We start from the raw sequence: 17,035 nt of genomic DNA, 5'->3' as shown, positions 1-17,035 counted from the left end.
TTCTTGGACTTTTAACTGGAGCTCAATAATATCCCACATGTGCTAAATAGAATTAATATCCATGTCATTAGAAAGTCAGGAATCAGCTAATCTTCAAGTTTCTAAAACCGCTAAAGCAAAATTTCGACACTTCGCCTTGCTGGAAGACAACTTTGCCTCGTGACACTTCGCCTTGCTGGAAGAGTCCCTTTTTAGTAGGCAGACAGAAGCTACAAAAGGGTGCAGCTATTCAGCATTAATATTCACATGGTGCCTTAGCTGTACTGGCGTGTTGTACAACAATCATCGGTCCCAGGAATGTTTATAGGAATATCCAGGCAGACAGAGTACCTGCACTGCTGCGTTGTTAACATTTCTCAAATATTATGATTAGTGATTTGGTCCAATTACGTCCATAGTCCAGTCACAGTGTTCACGAGGTGACTGTAATTGTAAAAAGTCGATGATGATGACTTATGAGTGTCACATCAGAGAGGCAACTGCCTCTTCACAACACAGCCCTCTCCGGCAGAGTCAGATGAACTTGTATTAGATAACCTTGTATTAGGACCTGCAATGCATTCAGCTGTCAGTTGAGTCACCAACATATTTGAAGCAGGAAAATCTATTGCATCAATATTCATTTATCGGGCGTACACTTATAGTGCCTCAACTTGTTCTATTGTTTTCATCACCGTTCTTTCAATTTTAATTCTACTATAAACGGTACCTTGCGAATAACGGACGATTAGGTCCTTCAGAGATATTTGGCACTACACTGTCCTTAGGGAATTTATAATCTGGCCTTTGTCAAAATACTTAATTTCCACTACCTTTCCCATTAGATGTTTATAGCCGAGATTAGAACCCCGGTCCTCCCGATGCTAGTAGGACTTGCTATCCAGTTATACTACAAAGGCACGCACAAAGAAAAGAGAAATATATTTAAACACCTTTTATTTATTTGTGATATTTTAATCATTATAAATCTTAAATTCTCAGTTTCAAAAGGTTTGACAAAATTGTCCACGAGATTATAGAAGTTGAATCATGCCTCAGTTTTCATCTACCTCTGTGAAGTATTAAGCTAGATATGCATATTTTACATCGGGCTATTTGTTTAAAAGATGCTTGAAATCTCATATCTAAAGTAATAATGCCAAAAATCTCAATTCATTGCCGTGAGTGCGTGCTCCGAGGCATCTGGATTGAGCAACGCATAATATTGAATTGTATCTGATCTTACTGTCTGCAATTTTAATCAAGACATTCATTCGATTCATTTGTTCTCCGTGACGCATGAAAGATTTTTAACACATAGCAGTTCTTTTCCATCTTTTTTTGAGTTATTATATTTTTTTCGGATTAGGTATCTCTATTCATATTTGTAATAAGATATTATTTTTAATGAGACCAGACCAGTGGGCGCTATTAAAAAGCAATGAAAACCTAGTAGTGGTTTTCCAAGCCTAAGTTTAGTGAGAAAGGCCATTTAGAGGCCAAGCTGAGAAAGATTGGCAGCATACGCTTGAATGTATTACTCATGACTCAATGAGTAGCTGCGTATGCTTTCGTGGAGGCATATCCGATTTGTAATGAAAGATTATTAATCCCATGTACAGCGTAAATAAAAATAAGTTTTTCTAAAAATTCTCTTCGAAAGCATCTATCCGTTTAGGTTGGAACCTCTTTTCTGTTTTGTTGTAATTAGTAATTAATACTACCCTTGAAATCCCCTCTTGCGAAGAACTAAGCTCGTTTCCCATGTAGCCACAGGTGCAAGTGGTTAATTATTTGATTATGTTTAAGATACAATAACACGCCGAAAAAATACTAATTTATAAGTCAAACAACAAAAATCAGCGTTATATTTTCAAATTTTCAAATTTCTGTGAAAATTTGAAAATATAACGCTGATTTTTGTTGTTTGACTTCTGAATTAGTATTTGATTATGGCAAAGGAAACAAGAACTATCTGCTTCATAAGGGACGCTTTCATGAAGAATTCTCCAAGGAAAACTGATTTTTGCTTACGTTGCCCAAAGAAAAATCTATTGAAATGCCAATGTTTATAGTTCATTCTTTTATATTCTTATACTTTCTCTCGTTGGTGACTTAAATCCCAAATCTAGCTGTGATGGATAATTTCTATATTATATTAGAGAACTAAGAAAATGAAATTGATTGAAAATAATGAAACTCACGGAATTCATTATAAGTATGCTAAAAATCTGTTTTTGTTGCTGTCAACATTGTGAGCAGTTGGGAGTGTAAACAACAAAAACCTGCATTTTTATAAGAATCAAAAAATGACCAGGTAGATAACAACATTACCGAAAGTTATTTGATCGAGATAGATAATTATGCATTTGATAGATTAACAGAAATGTTTTGGTTTGGCTCGGTTTATTTGATTATAGCAAAGCACTCGAGGGCTATCTGCTTAAGGGTAGGGATGCCTTCATGGAGGACATTTTAAAGAAAACTGCCACTTATATACGTTACACAAACCACGAAAATGCCCATGCAACCCGCTTTTTTGCTAGAATTCGAAACTCAAATCGAACTACCAGTATTCAGCAATGTTACCGCTCGGCCGCTAGTGGGCCGACCAGAAATAAAAAATAAGTTTTAAATTTACATTTTGACAATGATCCTTGCTTAAATTTTTTGTTTGGGATCAAATAATTTCCAAAATATACTGCTTTAGTAGTTTTAGAAAACTACCCAGTTTTTTGACATTTTATTATCGCTATTTTTTGTAATGCCAGTTTTTATGCTCCGTGTCATTACTCATTCAGTTTTGTAAAAAAACATACTCCATAAAGATCGACCAGTAGAAAACAGGAATGTTCAAATTTCAATAGGTGAGAGTCTATAAGCCGCCATATGTGTAAATTTACCTATCATTATTTATAGTGAGAGTGAATAACGGTAAGTGCATGGATATTATATAAAAATCATTTCTATAAGTTTGAGATTACAACTATGGTCTCTCAAATATGCATGATTATGACATTTGAAATAAAAAATAAACAAAAGATTTAGTTAATGATTTCTGGACAGCAATATTTGAATCGAGAGTTTTAAAAAAGGATATATGACATTTTTGACTTGAGTAAAATTACTCGTTTCTTGAAAATTCCGCACATATCAAGACTCACGTGATGGATGCTTTATGCTAAAACAACGTACCTGGTATGATTAAAATTATTTCCGACGCAGTTAAATATTTCGTATTACGAACAGTATTTTAATTATTAAATCGCAGCTCTGAGAAACTTGATATATAGTTCATCCAGAGAGAATTAATTTCATGCGGTATATTTACACGCTAGCTTTTGACAAACGAATATACATCTCGTTAAATAAATTCTTTTAGATGAATGCTCAACCATTCATAGGCTATTGTTATATCGGAATCTTTTCCATTCAAAGGAGAATTAAGCCTCTATTTTTGAGATGATACTGCGAGAAATCTTTCACCATCTCTGCCATACCAATGAAAGAAGTCTTAGGAAGCATCGTCCACTATATTTCCATTTCAGTTGTCAAACCATTGCGTCTCAGTGTTAAATACGCTTCGAAGTATTAGAGCTCGTCATGAATAATTTCACTGACAGATCCAAAATTATCGTTCATGGTGATGGCATTTTATTGTCTGTAATATAACAGCTTTTCCATACCACGCTCAGCACGGTATAATGATGCCTTCCATGAAAGTTTAAAAATTTGGCGAGGAGAATCCTTTTTCCTGGCGATGTCGGCCTTCTTGTTCACAGGTGGTCTATAAACTTATGTGCGAATCATATACCTGTAAACCTACTGAATTCTCATTTACGCGAATCAAATTTGTATATGTTTCTTTCTCTCTTCCTTTTTTTTCCAAAATTCTCATAACATTTAGTTGCTTTAGCTTGGAGCACTGCTGCAAGGACACCGCCATTTTGTCCAACTATTTCTCATGTTTCTATGGATGTTGGTAGGAAAGCCATAATCATTTATTGGTAGATTTTGCAAGAGTCTTAGATTTTTGAATAAAAATCTCTTGATTTCAATGGCAAAGGCGCACACGTTCCTCGCCTTTAGTAGCAATTTGATTTGTAAAGACTCTTACCAAATACCGTCCATTTAGAAAGTCTATTTAGATTAATTGGAAACGTCGATTTAGAAAGCAACGGGCGGAGCAAAAAGAAAACGAACGTTCCACCATTTATAAAAGAAAATAACAATGAAACACGAAAACTAAGATTCCTTAGAATTATGAAAGGAAGAACGGGATTAGAATTAATGTCATTATTTAAGAAAGTAAACGTTTTGCAAAGGTGAAAGATTTCAAGCAAATCTAATTCATCAGCTGATGAAGTTTAGATGTAATTTTCTCAGGAGCAGTATCAAAGTTGTTACTAAGTTCCAAACTATGATAAGCGATGGAACATTAGCTATTTTTCTTTTGGGACACAAGACTCCTATTCCTCGATGCGAAATGTTAACGATCTTTTAATTTCGCTGAAACAGTGTACTATAAATTAATCAAGAATGAAAATCAAACATCTTTAAGAATCAAACTCAGAATTTTACTGATGGAAGACAACATGATATCAACTTTTGTAGATTCCGAGCAATCTTGTAAGTCATATAATGATAAAATGGTATGGACGTTAGGGTATTATGGTTTTCTTAACAGCGGATCTGTGGCCTTTACTATAATTTGTTTCTATTCCAGTTTTACTTTTTTTTAATTTTATTTCAAAAGAGTAATCTCGCTGTTCTATCATTTAAATGTAATACATATATCAAAATGTTATCTGTAATGGACTATATAACGTCTGATCAAGTTAATGATAATATATTTACTTCAGTTTATCAACTATATACGCTATGCCTGTTTTAATTACTGAAATTTGCTTTGCAATACGAAAAGAGATTTCTAACTGAATAAAGTATAAAAATTAAAAAATTGAACTATTTTTATTAGCCACAAAGGAAAAAAAACACTGCAATATGTTCTAAGCAAAAGTTTGTCCTTCTTTAAGGATGGACTACCGCTGATGATGACAGAATTCATGAAAACATATTTCTGAACATATTAAAAAAGTGACATCTTTAGTTTCACATTTATTATAACCTGCATGTTTTATAAATAATTATGTATTTAAGCATTCTTATCTTTGATTGAGGGAAACTGATATAACAATTTTAAGATGATCGTTGCGACATTGCTGCTGAACTGAATTTTATGGTTTAAGTGCAAAGAACATGATATTTAATAAGTAAAGGTAACACACAAAACCCCTTTGGACGTAATTTAAAATCTGACATCTTTAAAATTTTTTTCTAATTAAATTAGGTACAAAAAAGTTTATGCTGATGTGATTTTAAAATGAGCATATCTTTAGATTTTCCGGATACACAGTTCCGCTCGCTGGAGATAAAAGGTTTTTTATTTTTTTCGTAGTGCGGCCATTGCTCACTTTTGAATCGTTGAGTTTGTTAATAAAAAATTCGTTAAAGTTTTGCAAAACATGAAATTGATCATAAAACAAATTCCAAATTTCAAATTTGGGTTTTCAGATGCCCATATTCGTAGTTGGATTACGTCATTCAAAATTGGATGACTCTAGGTACCGTTGTTTTCTCACAATGCGAGAAACATACATACATTTATGCATTCTTCATTATTTAATTTCTTCAAATGTAATACAGGGAACGGTAGTATTTGGTGGCAACGATTTGAAAAGTGATACAGCCTTTTAAAACTTTCAACGCAAAATCGCAAAACGAAAACAATAGTTCTTCAGGGACAAAGCCCCTTTGGACTAATAAAGTAGTATTAAGTAAAAGAGAATTTCTGAAGCATGTTCAGGCAAAAGTTTGCATATTTGAATATATCATTACTGTCAACAATAATGTATATTCGGTTCATTATTTCTAATTATCTTAAACAAAATCGTGGATTATTTATAAACTAACTTGAACTCAAAATGGTAGCTCTAGTTTACTTCGGGTAGATGCGTTCCCACGTGTCGTATCTTTTACTATGTATTCTATTTGTTTCTTTTTAATTTAATATTTTGTTGATTGAAATTTTAAAAAAAAGTCTTTTTAACATATGACCTTATTGTAGATAATTTTTTATTCCTACGCTGTGTAAATATTTGACATTTTACTTTTACAGTTTAGTGTAATGTGCACGGTTGACACCTTATAATGAACAATCACTGCACGGAAAGCAGAAAAGTGTAAAATGGATCAGTGTTGAAACTTCTATTAATAACACAGTTCCAGTTTAAGTAAAGGACGATGGTACGACATGATTTATGTCTTATTTTCTATCGTTACCTATCAATCGCGCTACTTACCGGTATAAAATAGTCAGCAATAGCAATAAAATCACGAATGTTTCGAAATGTATTTCAGTTTATTCTAGAATCGAATGAAGAGCTACAGAATTTTAAGGAAATGGGCTATGAGAGGTTATAATATTTTACCTAACCGAGGACAAACCCATTAATATTTTATTGTTAATCCAAAAGGGGCATTAGTCCCGAATGATAGTCGTGAAACGGCCTTTTCCTTTGAATAAATGTAAACAGCCTATCAATTTTCAGATTGTCGCCTCCAAATATTATCGTCCTGTATTATATTTAACGAAATTAAGGAATGAAGAATTTGTATGAATGTATGCATGTTTCTTATACTATGAAAAAGCTGCGGTGCCTAGATCACTCAAATTTTGAATAACTCAGCCCTCTAACCAAGAAGACCTGGAATCCTGAATTTGAAATTTATTTTATTATCTATTTCATATTTTGTAAAATTTAAACGAATTTTTGATTAACAAATTAACGATTTCAAAGCCAGCAGTGGCAACACAGTATGAAAAAAATATTTTTACATTCAGCGCGCGAGACTGTCTATTGCAAATACTAAAGGTATACTGTTTTTAAATACTTGTGATTTTGCTGTTGAATCGAATTTTATATGGTGTAAGTGGGTAGAACGTGGTATTTAATAAGTAATATAAACACACAAAACGTGAATAATAAAAAGAAAAAAAAGTGTTTCGTAAAGCCTTCTTGACAAGAAAACTGAACATTGATATGATGAACTGAGAGAAGATTGAAAAAAACCCGAAAATGTATGCCAATCTTTAACACTGCATCGGGAATTCTAAACATATACTGTTATTTTGTTTTTAAAATTTTTTGTAATTCTGCAGTTATTTGGCGAAAATGCGAAAAACATGGTGCTTAATAATAAAAACTAAAAAGACAAAGGTAGAAAAAATGGTTAGTAGGAGCTACTGTAGGAACAGACTAGTAGATTGCAAGGTCAATGAGAGCGTAAAACAAACACCTTAACAAAGCCTTTTCAGCGACCATTAAAAATTTAACCTTTTCAGTTTTATTTATTTATTTATTGTAATTTTTTAGAGTTCTTAAATTATCCATGGAATGCATCTTAAGCATTTCTCAAATAAAGTATTTCGAAAGCCTCGGTAATTATGCTATTTCTGAAAAGTTATAAACAGAATCACAAAAATTTCTTAAATTTTTTAAATTATGGTCTTGAATATTGTATTATTATGGTAATTAGGTTTTACTTTTATTTATTATTAATTATTCCGTTATTATGTTATTATTATTATTTGCTTACTAAAAGACACATTTTATTATACAGCATATTTTTAAAGAAATTGATTCATTTTTGCATTTTATTATTAAAAATCATAATCTAAATTATAAGTGTTTTGATTTTTATTGTGTGCCGTCAAGAGTTTTAAGCCTAATATACTATTAGGTTTAGATGTCTAAATTATTATTTTTTAACTTCGATTACAGATATAATTTTTCATCTCTATAGGCGTCATTTAATTATTTAATTTATATGAAATAAAAGCATTCAGTATTTTACTATTTGAAAAGTAATACTTACTTCCCTTTGCTGTGCATAATGAATATCGCCAGGGCTCAACACACAAAAATTAATGCTTGTATACGTGATATTATATATAAACATATCTTCTATTCTTTTGTAAAACTTCATGCGCATGTTTGCATCTTCAACACTTTTATAACGTGACTAACAGCAAACTGAATCTTTTTAGACCGTGTCTTGTAATTACAAACATTAAAAGAGTGCTATTAAATTTGCAAGTCATGTAAGAGCCCGCCTGTAGTTAAGAAAACGTTTCAGAAACGAATTCTCGAATCGATAATGGAAAATATTGTTGCATCACTCAGTATTAGAGAATTTTCATACAAATGTTTTATTGCAGAGTGATACATAGATTATTACATTTGTTATAATTTTGTAATTCGACAAGTAAACCGCGTAAACTGAAGGTTGTCTTTTGTGCTGTTTGCACTTTGCCGCTGCTGCATGATTTCACTGGTTCCCTTGCCTCACCCTCTGCATTATGAATTCATTGATAACTTCAAGCAAGTTATTGTTAGTGTTCTTCCTCTTCCATGATTTGGAGAGCAAATCTAGTTAAGCGAAAATTATCAAATATAAAAAAGTCTTGAAGGCAACCAATAGAATCGTAATGGATAGCAGCTCCATCACTTTCTCAGCAATCACCCTTATAGTCTCTACTCTCCTTTTGTGGTGGGATATTTACACGTTTCGGCCGTCAACGTTTCTAGACTTCCTAACATCCTGGATCTCTTTATCAAACACCAATATTACCAAAACGTTGAAGTTAATGAAGATTTAAAGACTGACCATTTTTCTGCCGTAGCAAGGATTTAAAATTACAATGTCCGAATGCACCAGCATCAGAAAGCATATAGATTGGATGCTCTATAGGAACATTTTAAGAACGCGCCATAGCTACGACCACCCGCAAAACTAATTATCAGGAAAGCCTTCCCAGACGCATCAGGCATAATATCTAGGAAAGGAACCGGCTAAGAAAACCTGGAAGGTCACGCAAGACCCATGGACCAAAATTAGTATCAACAGACTAAACAAAAAGATTAAAACTCAAACAAAAAGAACACTCATCACAGAAATGAACAAAAAGATTCACACTTACAGAAATAAATATTGGAAAAAATGTTTCAGAGTGAACGCTGAAGACGACAGCTATTCGAGATACTCGACATATAATACTCGACAACAGACTTTCCTGGATGCCACATGTGAAGAATGTTAAGACTCGTATCAGCATCCTAAGGAACAACATGAGACGCATGATTTCACATAAATGGGGTATCTCATCTAAGCTACTAAAAATTTGTCATAGAACCATTATAGAAAGAGTCATAACTTACGAAGCGGAACTCTGGGGTGGTGAACTTACCTCACACAGGAGAAGATCCCTGCTTTCATTCAGAGACAGCAGCTACTTCAAGTATGCAGGGCCCACTGTACCACGTCAACACTAGCCCTACAACAACTGGCAGGAATTCCTTCTCTAGATTTGATAGTTGAAAGGGAGGCAGCTATCATAAGGGTTATTACGCCGGGTCAAAATTCAACGCTCTGGTGTCATAGTTACCCCCACTTGGATTACGAGGAGCAAAGCATCTGCAATAACTTTCATCCAGCTGCTTTTAATATCTCCAAAGGTATCATCGAAAACGACCAACCAATTCAAAGCAACAATAATAACCTTTTTACAAATGGCTCCGAAACGGAGAACGGTACGGGCAGCGCATTCTGTAGACTGGAAAATGGTGTTGTAACATTCAAGTGGAAAAGGAAACTAGATTTATTGCGTATTGCAATTAGGTATGCGAACATATGTCAACAATAGAAATTCTCCGTACTCAGCGATTCGGCATCAAGTCTCGCGGCTATGACAGGTCAAAACAGCCGGAGTCCTTTGGTATACCGAATTCAGAAACAGCTTCTGGCAATACCTATCTCGCAAACACACACTTTAAAATGTGTTCCCTCTCATACAGGGATTCAAGGCAATACAGCCGCTGACCTACTGGCCAAGCAGGCAGTTAACTGCACGGATATATTAGAACGACCAACTAAACATCCTTGGTCTCACATTCAGCGAACAACTTTGACAAGTCTGCTACAAAATTGGCAAAGTAGATGGACAGATGCAGAGGTAGGACGAAGGAATATCGCTTATTGTCAAAAGTTAATATGGAAATAAAGACCCACTGTGGCAGCCTAACACAGTTCTTGATAGGTTATGGACCATTCTCAGTATATCTCAACAGATTCAGACTTAGGAAGTATAGTCCTATCTGCGAATGTGGAGAGGAAGGCGACGCGGACCATTATTACTTTAATTGTGTACATACAAGAACCTAACATTTAAAGAAACCAGCGAACTGTGCCTCAGCAATGCTGACGTTTAACACGCTCAAAAACAGAGTAGCCCTTGGTAAAATAGAGAAAACCTCAAGACACTGCGTAAGCAGAAACAACCGTGAATAATATTATTTTTCAAATGATCAGAATTTAAAGCAGATAAACAGAATAACGTGTTTTGCCTACAGGTATCAAACTATAGAAACTGTTATTAGTATATAATATTCAAATTTGTTACTTTGGAGATTTTCCCACCGTGATGGTATATAATTCCGTTTGGTTCATGTCTGTGGTCGAAAGCCAGCATAGATAGCGGTGCACTCAGTCACTCACAAGCAATATATTGCAATCCTTATGCTAGTCGAGAAAATTTTAAAACCAACTCAGCATGCTACAAGAAAAAGTTTTATATCCGACATTTACAGAAGAAATTCCATTTCTTTATCATAATGATTTTAAAAAGTGAAACTTAGTTGAGACAAAGCTACACATCATATATAGAAAAGCACCACTTCATTCCTTGAAAACGTGATGGTACAGGTATTGCATACATACCTTTTCAAGGCAATCCTGTGAAGTTTACTCTCATTTCAGCTATGGATTGCTGTGCCTCTGGTGTCTGGAAAAGTTCTCATTTTTAAGAGCAAATCGACCGTGGTTGATGGACACCGTATAATATTGTAAGAGGAATGAAATCGGTATCTCTGGAAATTTCAAGAAAAGCTTTTTTATCAAGGAAATCACAAAGAAAAAACTATTAGATCGAATATTTAATAAAAATTCTCTTGAAATTTTAAATATTATTTAAATGGCTTTGTAATCGTTATAAAAATGTGTAAGCACCCTCTATAGTCATTTTCAGTCACAATTTAGAGCTGCTTTTGTGCTAAATTAATTTTTTGGTTTCCTTGTGTTCAATTCTGAAACATATTATCTTCTTCCTTTTAATCTACGAGTAGTTGGCCGATATAAAAATTAATCATTGCAAAGTACGTCATCGTGAATTGAGGATGGCATGTTTGGGTTGGTTTGATTTATGAGTTCGGCAAATCACGCGAAGGCTATCTGTCCAAGTGGAAGGATGCATTCGTGGGGAACTTACAAACTGGCTCGTGTATACGCTGTACACAGGAAAAGTCTCGAAAATGCCCATCCGTTCACCAAGATTCGAGCTCTGAGGGTGGAATGTAATTGGTAATAGTACAACTTGACCTTTGACAAGGCGAATTGAAAGATTAGCATATAATCTTTGACTCCACAAAAGCTCGTAATCAACATAAATAACATAAATCAGTAACATAAATAATAGAATAGGTACAGTTTGTATACAACATGTATTAAACGCTGTACATATACAACAATATGATAAAATATGTCAATAAAATAAATTATTAAAAATCACAAGTTTGAGAAAATACTTCTAATAGTGCAGTGCTACATTTACCAATGCCTTAATTTAACATGCCCTATGTTAAAAGTGACGTACGTGATATGAAACGTTACAGACACTATATTACCCTGTAAATATTATACTTTAAAAGTTAAAAAACATTTTTGTAGGATATAAGTATATATTTTGGCTTTGTAAATAATGGAATGGCTTAATGTCGTATGTAGGTTACATTTTCATGAACTACTTAATCTTTTATTAATATTTTTGTTATTTATAAAATATATTACCTATCGGCGAACCTTTCAAATTATCTCAGATACGCCAAATATATTCTAGGAATGTAATTGAAAATTGTTCATGCCTACTTGAAACCCCGCTGGATAACTGTTCTTAGAAGACTAGCTGATTTAGACAATAAATATATCTTTATATTATACTAATATATCTTTATATTATATTTATTGTATAAATTATCTTTAAATCTAATCTATTTTAATTTACAGTACAAAATTGAACTAACACAGAACAGAAAGTTGACAAGATACTATACGTTTAAGAAAGATAAGCTAATTTTAGTTTAGAAAACTAATTTATGTTAGTTGCTGTAAATCAGGATATTCTAATCTTTCATTTCGGTATATATAACATCTTTCAAAATATAAAGTTGAAGAATGTTAACATAATACAGAAGATCAGAAATAGTGCTTTCGAAAAGACTAATACTAAATACGTAAGTTGCATTCTTTCTCAAATTACACGTTTAACAAAAGAATCAACTTTATCCAAAAAAATTCAGTTACAATTATACCAAATTTATCAAGAGTTTATTTATAAAACATTTTAACTGTTAAATCCTGACACATACCATAAACATACAAAAGTTCTTACAAACCTTATTTTTTTCTTCTTTTTACTCCTTTGTGTTTCTCGACTTCTGCGCCCTGGTTTTCCTGAGGTTTTAAATCATTAGCTTAAAAAAACTGGGAATACATTATAATTAATTAAACTGGGGATATATTTATGTGATACAGATAGGGAATATAGCTGGCTTCCTGGATTCCCTACCCGCGTTGGCCTCAATATGATATTACGACTAAACATCGATTTGGCTATATTAGCCGGGACCTCGTCCTCAAAACAAAGCACATAAGATTTTATCATAACGTTTGGAAATAACTGGTTAGAAGTAGTTCATCTTTAGAAACGAGAAAAAACAACAGCAAAAATTATACAGATATTATAGTTTAAAAACAGAATTCATAACGAGGTTTGCGTAACTCTTTTTATTCAAAATGCAGATGAATGTTTCTCAAATTATTAATATTTTAAAAATTTTTTCCCAATTTTCTTAATACTATTACTACTTACTTTATCTTTCAGCAGAAACTAGGCAATATAACGAGATTTATTTTTACAGTTTACGTGTTCAGGCCTAAACTTATTTTCTAAATAAATAGTAAAAGATATTATTCTTAATAATACCTTTCTTATCTTTTAATCCAACCCGTCACTGTTACCGTTTGTTACATAAAACCAGAAGTCAAACAATATTGCTTATTAATTATACCATATTACGGTAATTTATATAATAGGATTAGGAATTAATTTAAAATGTAGCTACCGTAGCAGAGTATATTTGATTAATGTCTACTTACTTTCGTAACGAAAATAAAAACATAGTCGATGCATATTGCGTAATAAAACCAACTACTCTTAGATTATACATTTAATAAGACACCTAACATTAATATATTATTCATGAAATTGAGGTATATTCAAGTAAACATAAATACAAACATACATAAATTACTTACATGATATAATATTCATAAATTTGTATATGCGATATACACAACAATATCGAAATCTCACGAACAATGAAAATTCACATATAAGATAATTATTGGTTTTAATGGGAATTTTATATTTTCTGAAAATATGCTGCAGTCATATAAAGAAAATAACAGTACATAGAGTCCCTTGTGATTTACTTTTAAGCGAAGAAGTTTTATGTTTCCAGTTGGAATAATGTTTTTTTAAACGAAGCACCATGTTGAGCACCTTTGGAAACATTTTAAACTTCTGGAACATTCTGATGGTAATGAAAGAATTTGCGAAGAAAAATTTACATTCGTTTATTTCCTAAGAAATAAGCCCTAAAATCCATCAAATTAAATTTTTAGCATTTTAAAATTGGGTTCCTTTTCAGGAAAATAATCTCGTATATATTTTACAAAGTACAAATTAAAATACATAAACATTTCCCTACATGAATATTTATGTTTATAAAATTCTAATCACGTTTCCTGCACGCTTGTAAAGTTTTATCAATTCATAAAATACTATTTATGCATGATTATTTAATAACATAATTTATTTAAAAGATGCATTAATGCAAATAAAATCTTTATCCGTTCCCAATAAAATTTCTCATTGCTAAGGGATAATATACTAATTTTCAAACAAAATTGCAAACTTCTTCAAATATCTGAAGACTTACCGCTTCATATGACACAGAATTTATCACTCATTATTTATGTATCAACAGTTATGCATTTATCATTAAAAGTTACAGATTAGTATTAGAAAATTAAAATAGCTCCGAACTATTGAACTATGTGCTGACTTAATGTTCACTCACGTGTACAGCGTTCCCATTTATGCAATCATTTTTGCCCTTCATTCTCGATTTTCTGCGCGATGTAAGAAATGTCAGTCTCCTAGTATCAGTTCTCGAATGCGATGGAGTAGCGTACTCTGTAAGACGACCACACCTTGTATTCCAGATATTCTTCATAGCACATTTAATTTCAGGCATCCGAACCACGTAGATAATGGGATCTACAAACGATTTCGCTACAATCATTGAGTTGATGAAGATTCCAACTGGTACGCGAACAGATAAAGGAATTTGAATAAAGGGTACGGCACAGTTTAAGCATGTTAGTACAAAGAATAGTACCGCAGGCATCCACCCCAGAATATATGTTCCCAGGATGAGAAGCGTAGTGATGATGGCCTTGACGTTCTTGTGCAGGCTCCTGCTAGATGGGCATTGCAGCAGACCTTGTTGATGCTGACGTACAACGAAGAACATATGACAGTACATGATGGACATCAGTAGCAACGGGCAGAAAAACATCACAGATGTAGTTACTCTGAAAGGGGAGTAGAGTAAGAAGTTGTAGCTAGCACAATATTCTGACTGGAACCCGTCATTGGGCACTGAAGAAAAATACACAAGGAAAAATACGACCGGAAACACCCATGTTATTACTATAGCTAACATAGTAGTCTCTCTAGTTACTATGTGGGCATAATGTAAGGGTCGAAGTATTCCTATGTAATGATTCATAGCCAGCACCAGAAGATGAAGAACAGCCACAACAAGTCCCCCTAGCCTAAATGCTTCCAAGGAAAGAATAAAACAAAGACTGAATGGTCCCAGATCAACTCCGTAAACAATTGGAAGCAAGCTGTTGATAATAAGGCCGAGTCCAATGACAAGAGAGGCATAAGCATCAGCTAATGCAAGTGACAAGCTTAAGCATATAGTTGGAGATAGTTTTCTTCTTACCCATCTCACACTATAAACGATCAACAGATTGAAAATAAAAGATAAAAGACAAGCTGTAAGAAGGATTGGGACGACAATTCTGTATAAGTCTACGATTTCATTTCTTGTAGCTGTAACGTCGACTGTCGAAGGGGTAACTGTTGTAAAGTTTGTTTCTTGAAGTGCTACAAGCTCTTTTTGGACTTCTAATAACTGAATTTCTAACTCAGAAGAATTCTGAAGGAATGTTTTACAGTGGTCAATAGAATTATGAGAACGCATGCAGAGAGACCAGGCCGAGTTTTTATCTTGAGGTTCGTCCTCGGAGTGGGTTTGAAACACCAAACGCGAAGCTGCATGCCGAATCCGCCGGCCCAGCAGCGATTCTAAAACTCGCGATTTGCTGTTCATCGTGACTTGTTGAACTGAGCGATTAGTTGTGCGGCCGGCGAATGCCACGAGGAGAATGAATAGCAAAGATGCGCAGAATAGAGATACGCATGAAGAGGCGACGAGAACTCGCTCGTCCGATTAAAAGGAGCAGCCAATAGACATCGATTTTTCTTGTTTCAGAGATTCAAACACAAAAGAAACACAACGGAGAAAATGCGCTAGTTCAAGTTTTAACTTAACATTTTTCTGTTTCCTAGCATAAATATTTATGAAATAAAGAAGAGTCTTTTAAGTAATTTGAGAACAGCTATTGATGATATTTTCGGCAAATTTCCGTACATTATAGTAAACTATCATAACAATCTATTTCCAGATAATATTCTTCCGACAAATTTCAGTTTGTTGAAGTGATAAAGAACGATAGTCTGTTTGAAAATATTAAAAAAAATTCCTTTCTAAGGGTCCAGGTTGGTTCTGATAGTTCATTCACTTAAACGTACATTGATTGCTCTAAATCTATTCCGCATTTTAAAAAATTACTCTTCTTAGAAAATACATTTGAAGGTTTTCCAAGAGAATTAATATTGACCGCTTTAAATTAAAATTTTGAAATAATTTTTCGGGAATTAAAATGTAATTTATTTTCTACATTTAGTAACACAAAATCAGTAATATATATATATATATATATTTCATTGCTTTTATATTTAAACGAAAACCATATCTTTGTTTTTGTAATTACATAAACCAAAGGAAAATAAATTCATTTTCCATGATTAAAATACATTAAAATATATTTTTTCTTTTATGTTTGTAGGAAATCGTTTCTCAATTTTTAGAAATTATACAAACGTTTAGAAATCTTCATAAATCTTTAGAATTATTTAGAAATCTATAGAAATTATACAAGGTAAATTTGTTATCTATTAATAATACATATATAATTATATATTTTTATTAATTTAATACGTCTATAACAAAATATATTACTTCTTTTTATGTTTGAACTGGTATCGTTTGCCAATTTTTCAAATTTATATAAATCGAAGAGAAATTTACTTTCATAATATGGCTGTTGTGACATATTTTATTTGTTTTTATATTTAATGAAAATTTTTCAGTTTTTTGCTACAGTTTCATAATATTACTTGAATCAATAATATTTCCTTAATATTAATATCTATTCAGTCAGTGTTCACAGTGACTGAACTCTATTATTTGGTTTATAACTTGGAAAAAACTTCTTCAGAAGATCTTTTCCATATCGCTCTTTTTATTATTTCATAACTGCATTAGTGTTTTTAATTATTAACGTACAAAACTTCCATAATCGATGTTATAATGTTTGGAGGTAATAAGTGCTGCCATAGTAACATGGAATTTGTTTGCTATTTTTCGAATATTAAAGAGATATTAAAGAGAAAAAAATT

At 32.7% G+C, this 17,035-nt stretch overlaps 1 protein-coding gene across 1 annotated transcript; it reads right to left on the bottom strand.

Moving 5' to 3' along the window:
* Positions 1-13,386: 13,386 nt before the first annotated feature.
* Positions 13,387-15,653, bottom strand: LOC118205276 (adrenocorticotropic hormone receptor-like). Its single transcript, XM_035377575.2, has one exon. It carries the CDS (start codon positions 15,621-15,623, stop codon positions 14,283-14,285), a length of 1,341 nt encoding a protein of 446 aa, XP_035233466.1. The 5' UTR covers positions 15,624-15,653; the 3' UTR covers positions 13,387-14,282.
* Between the last annotated feature and the right edge of the window lie 1,382 nt (positions 15,654-17,035).

Source organism: Stegodyphus dumicola, chromosome 3, assembly GCF_044657685.1.
Source record: "Stegodyphus dumicola isolate Sdum_Otavi_A_Nest chromosome 3, ASM4465768v1".
Lineage (NCBI taxonomy): Eukaryota > Metazoa > Arthropoda > Arachnida > Araneae > Eresidae > Stegodyphus > Stegodyphus dumicola.
Note: the sequence above shows the minus strand (reverse complement) of the source record. Positions and strands in the feature narration are given on the sequence as shown.

What these genes read in the sequence shown, in the direction of transcription:
- LOC118205276 (XM_035377575.2), bottom strand. Translation starts at nt 15,623, where the DNA reads ATGAACAGCAAATCGCGAGTTTTAGAATCGCTGCTGGGCCGGCGGATT.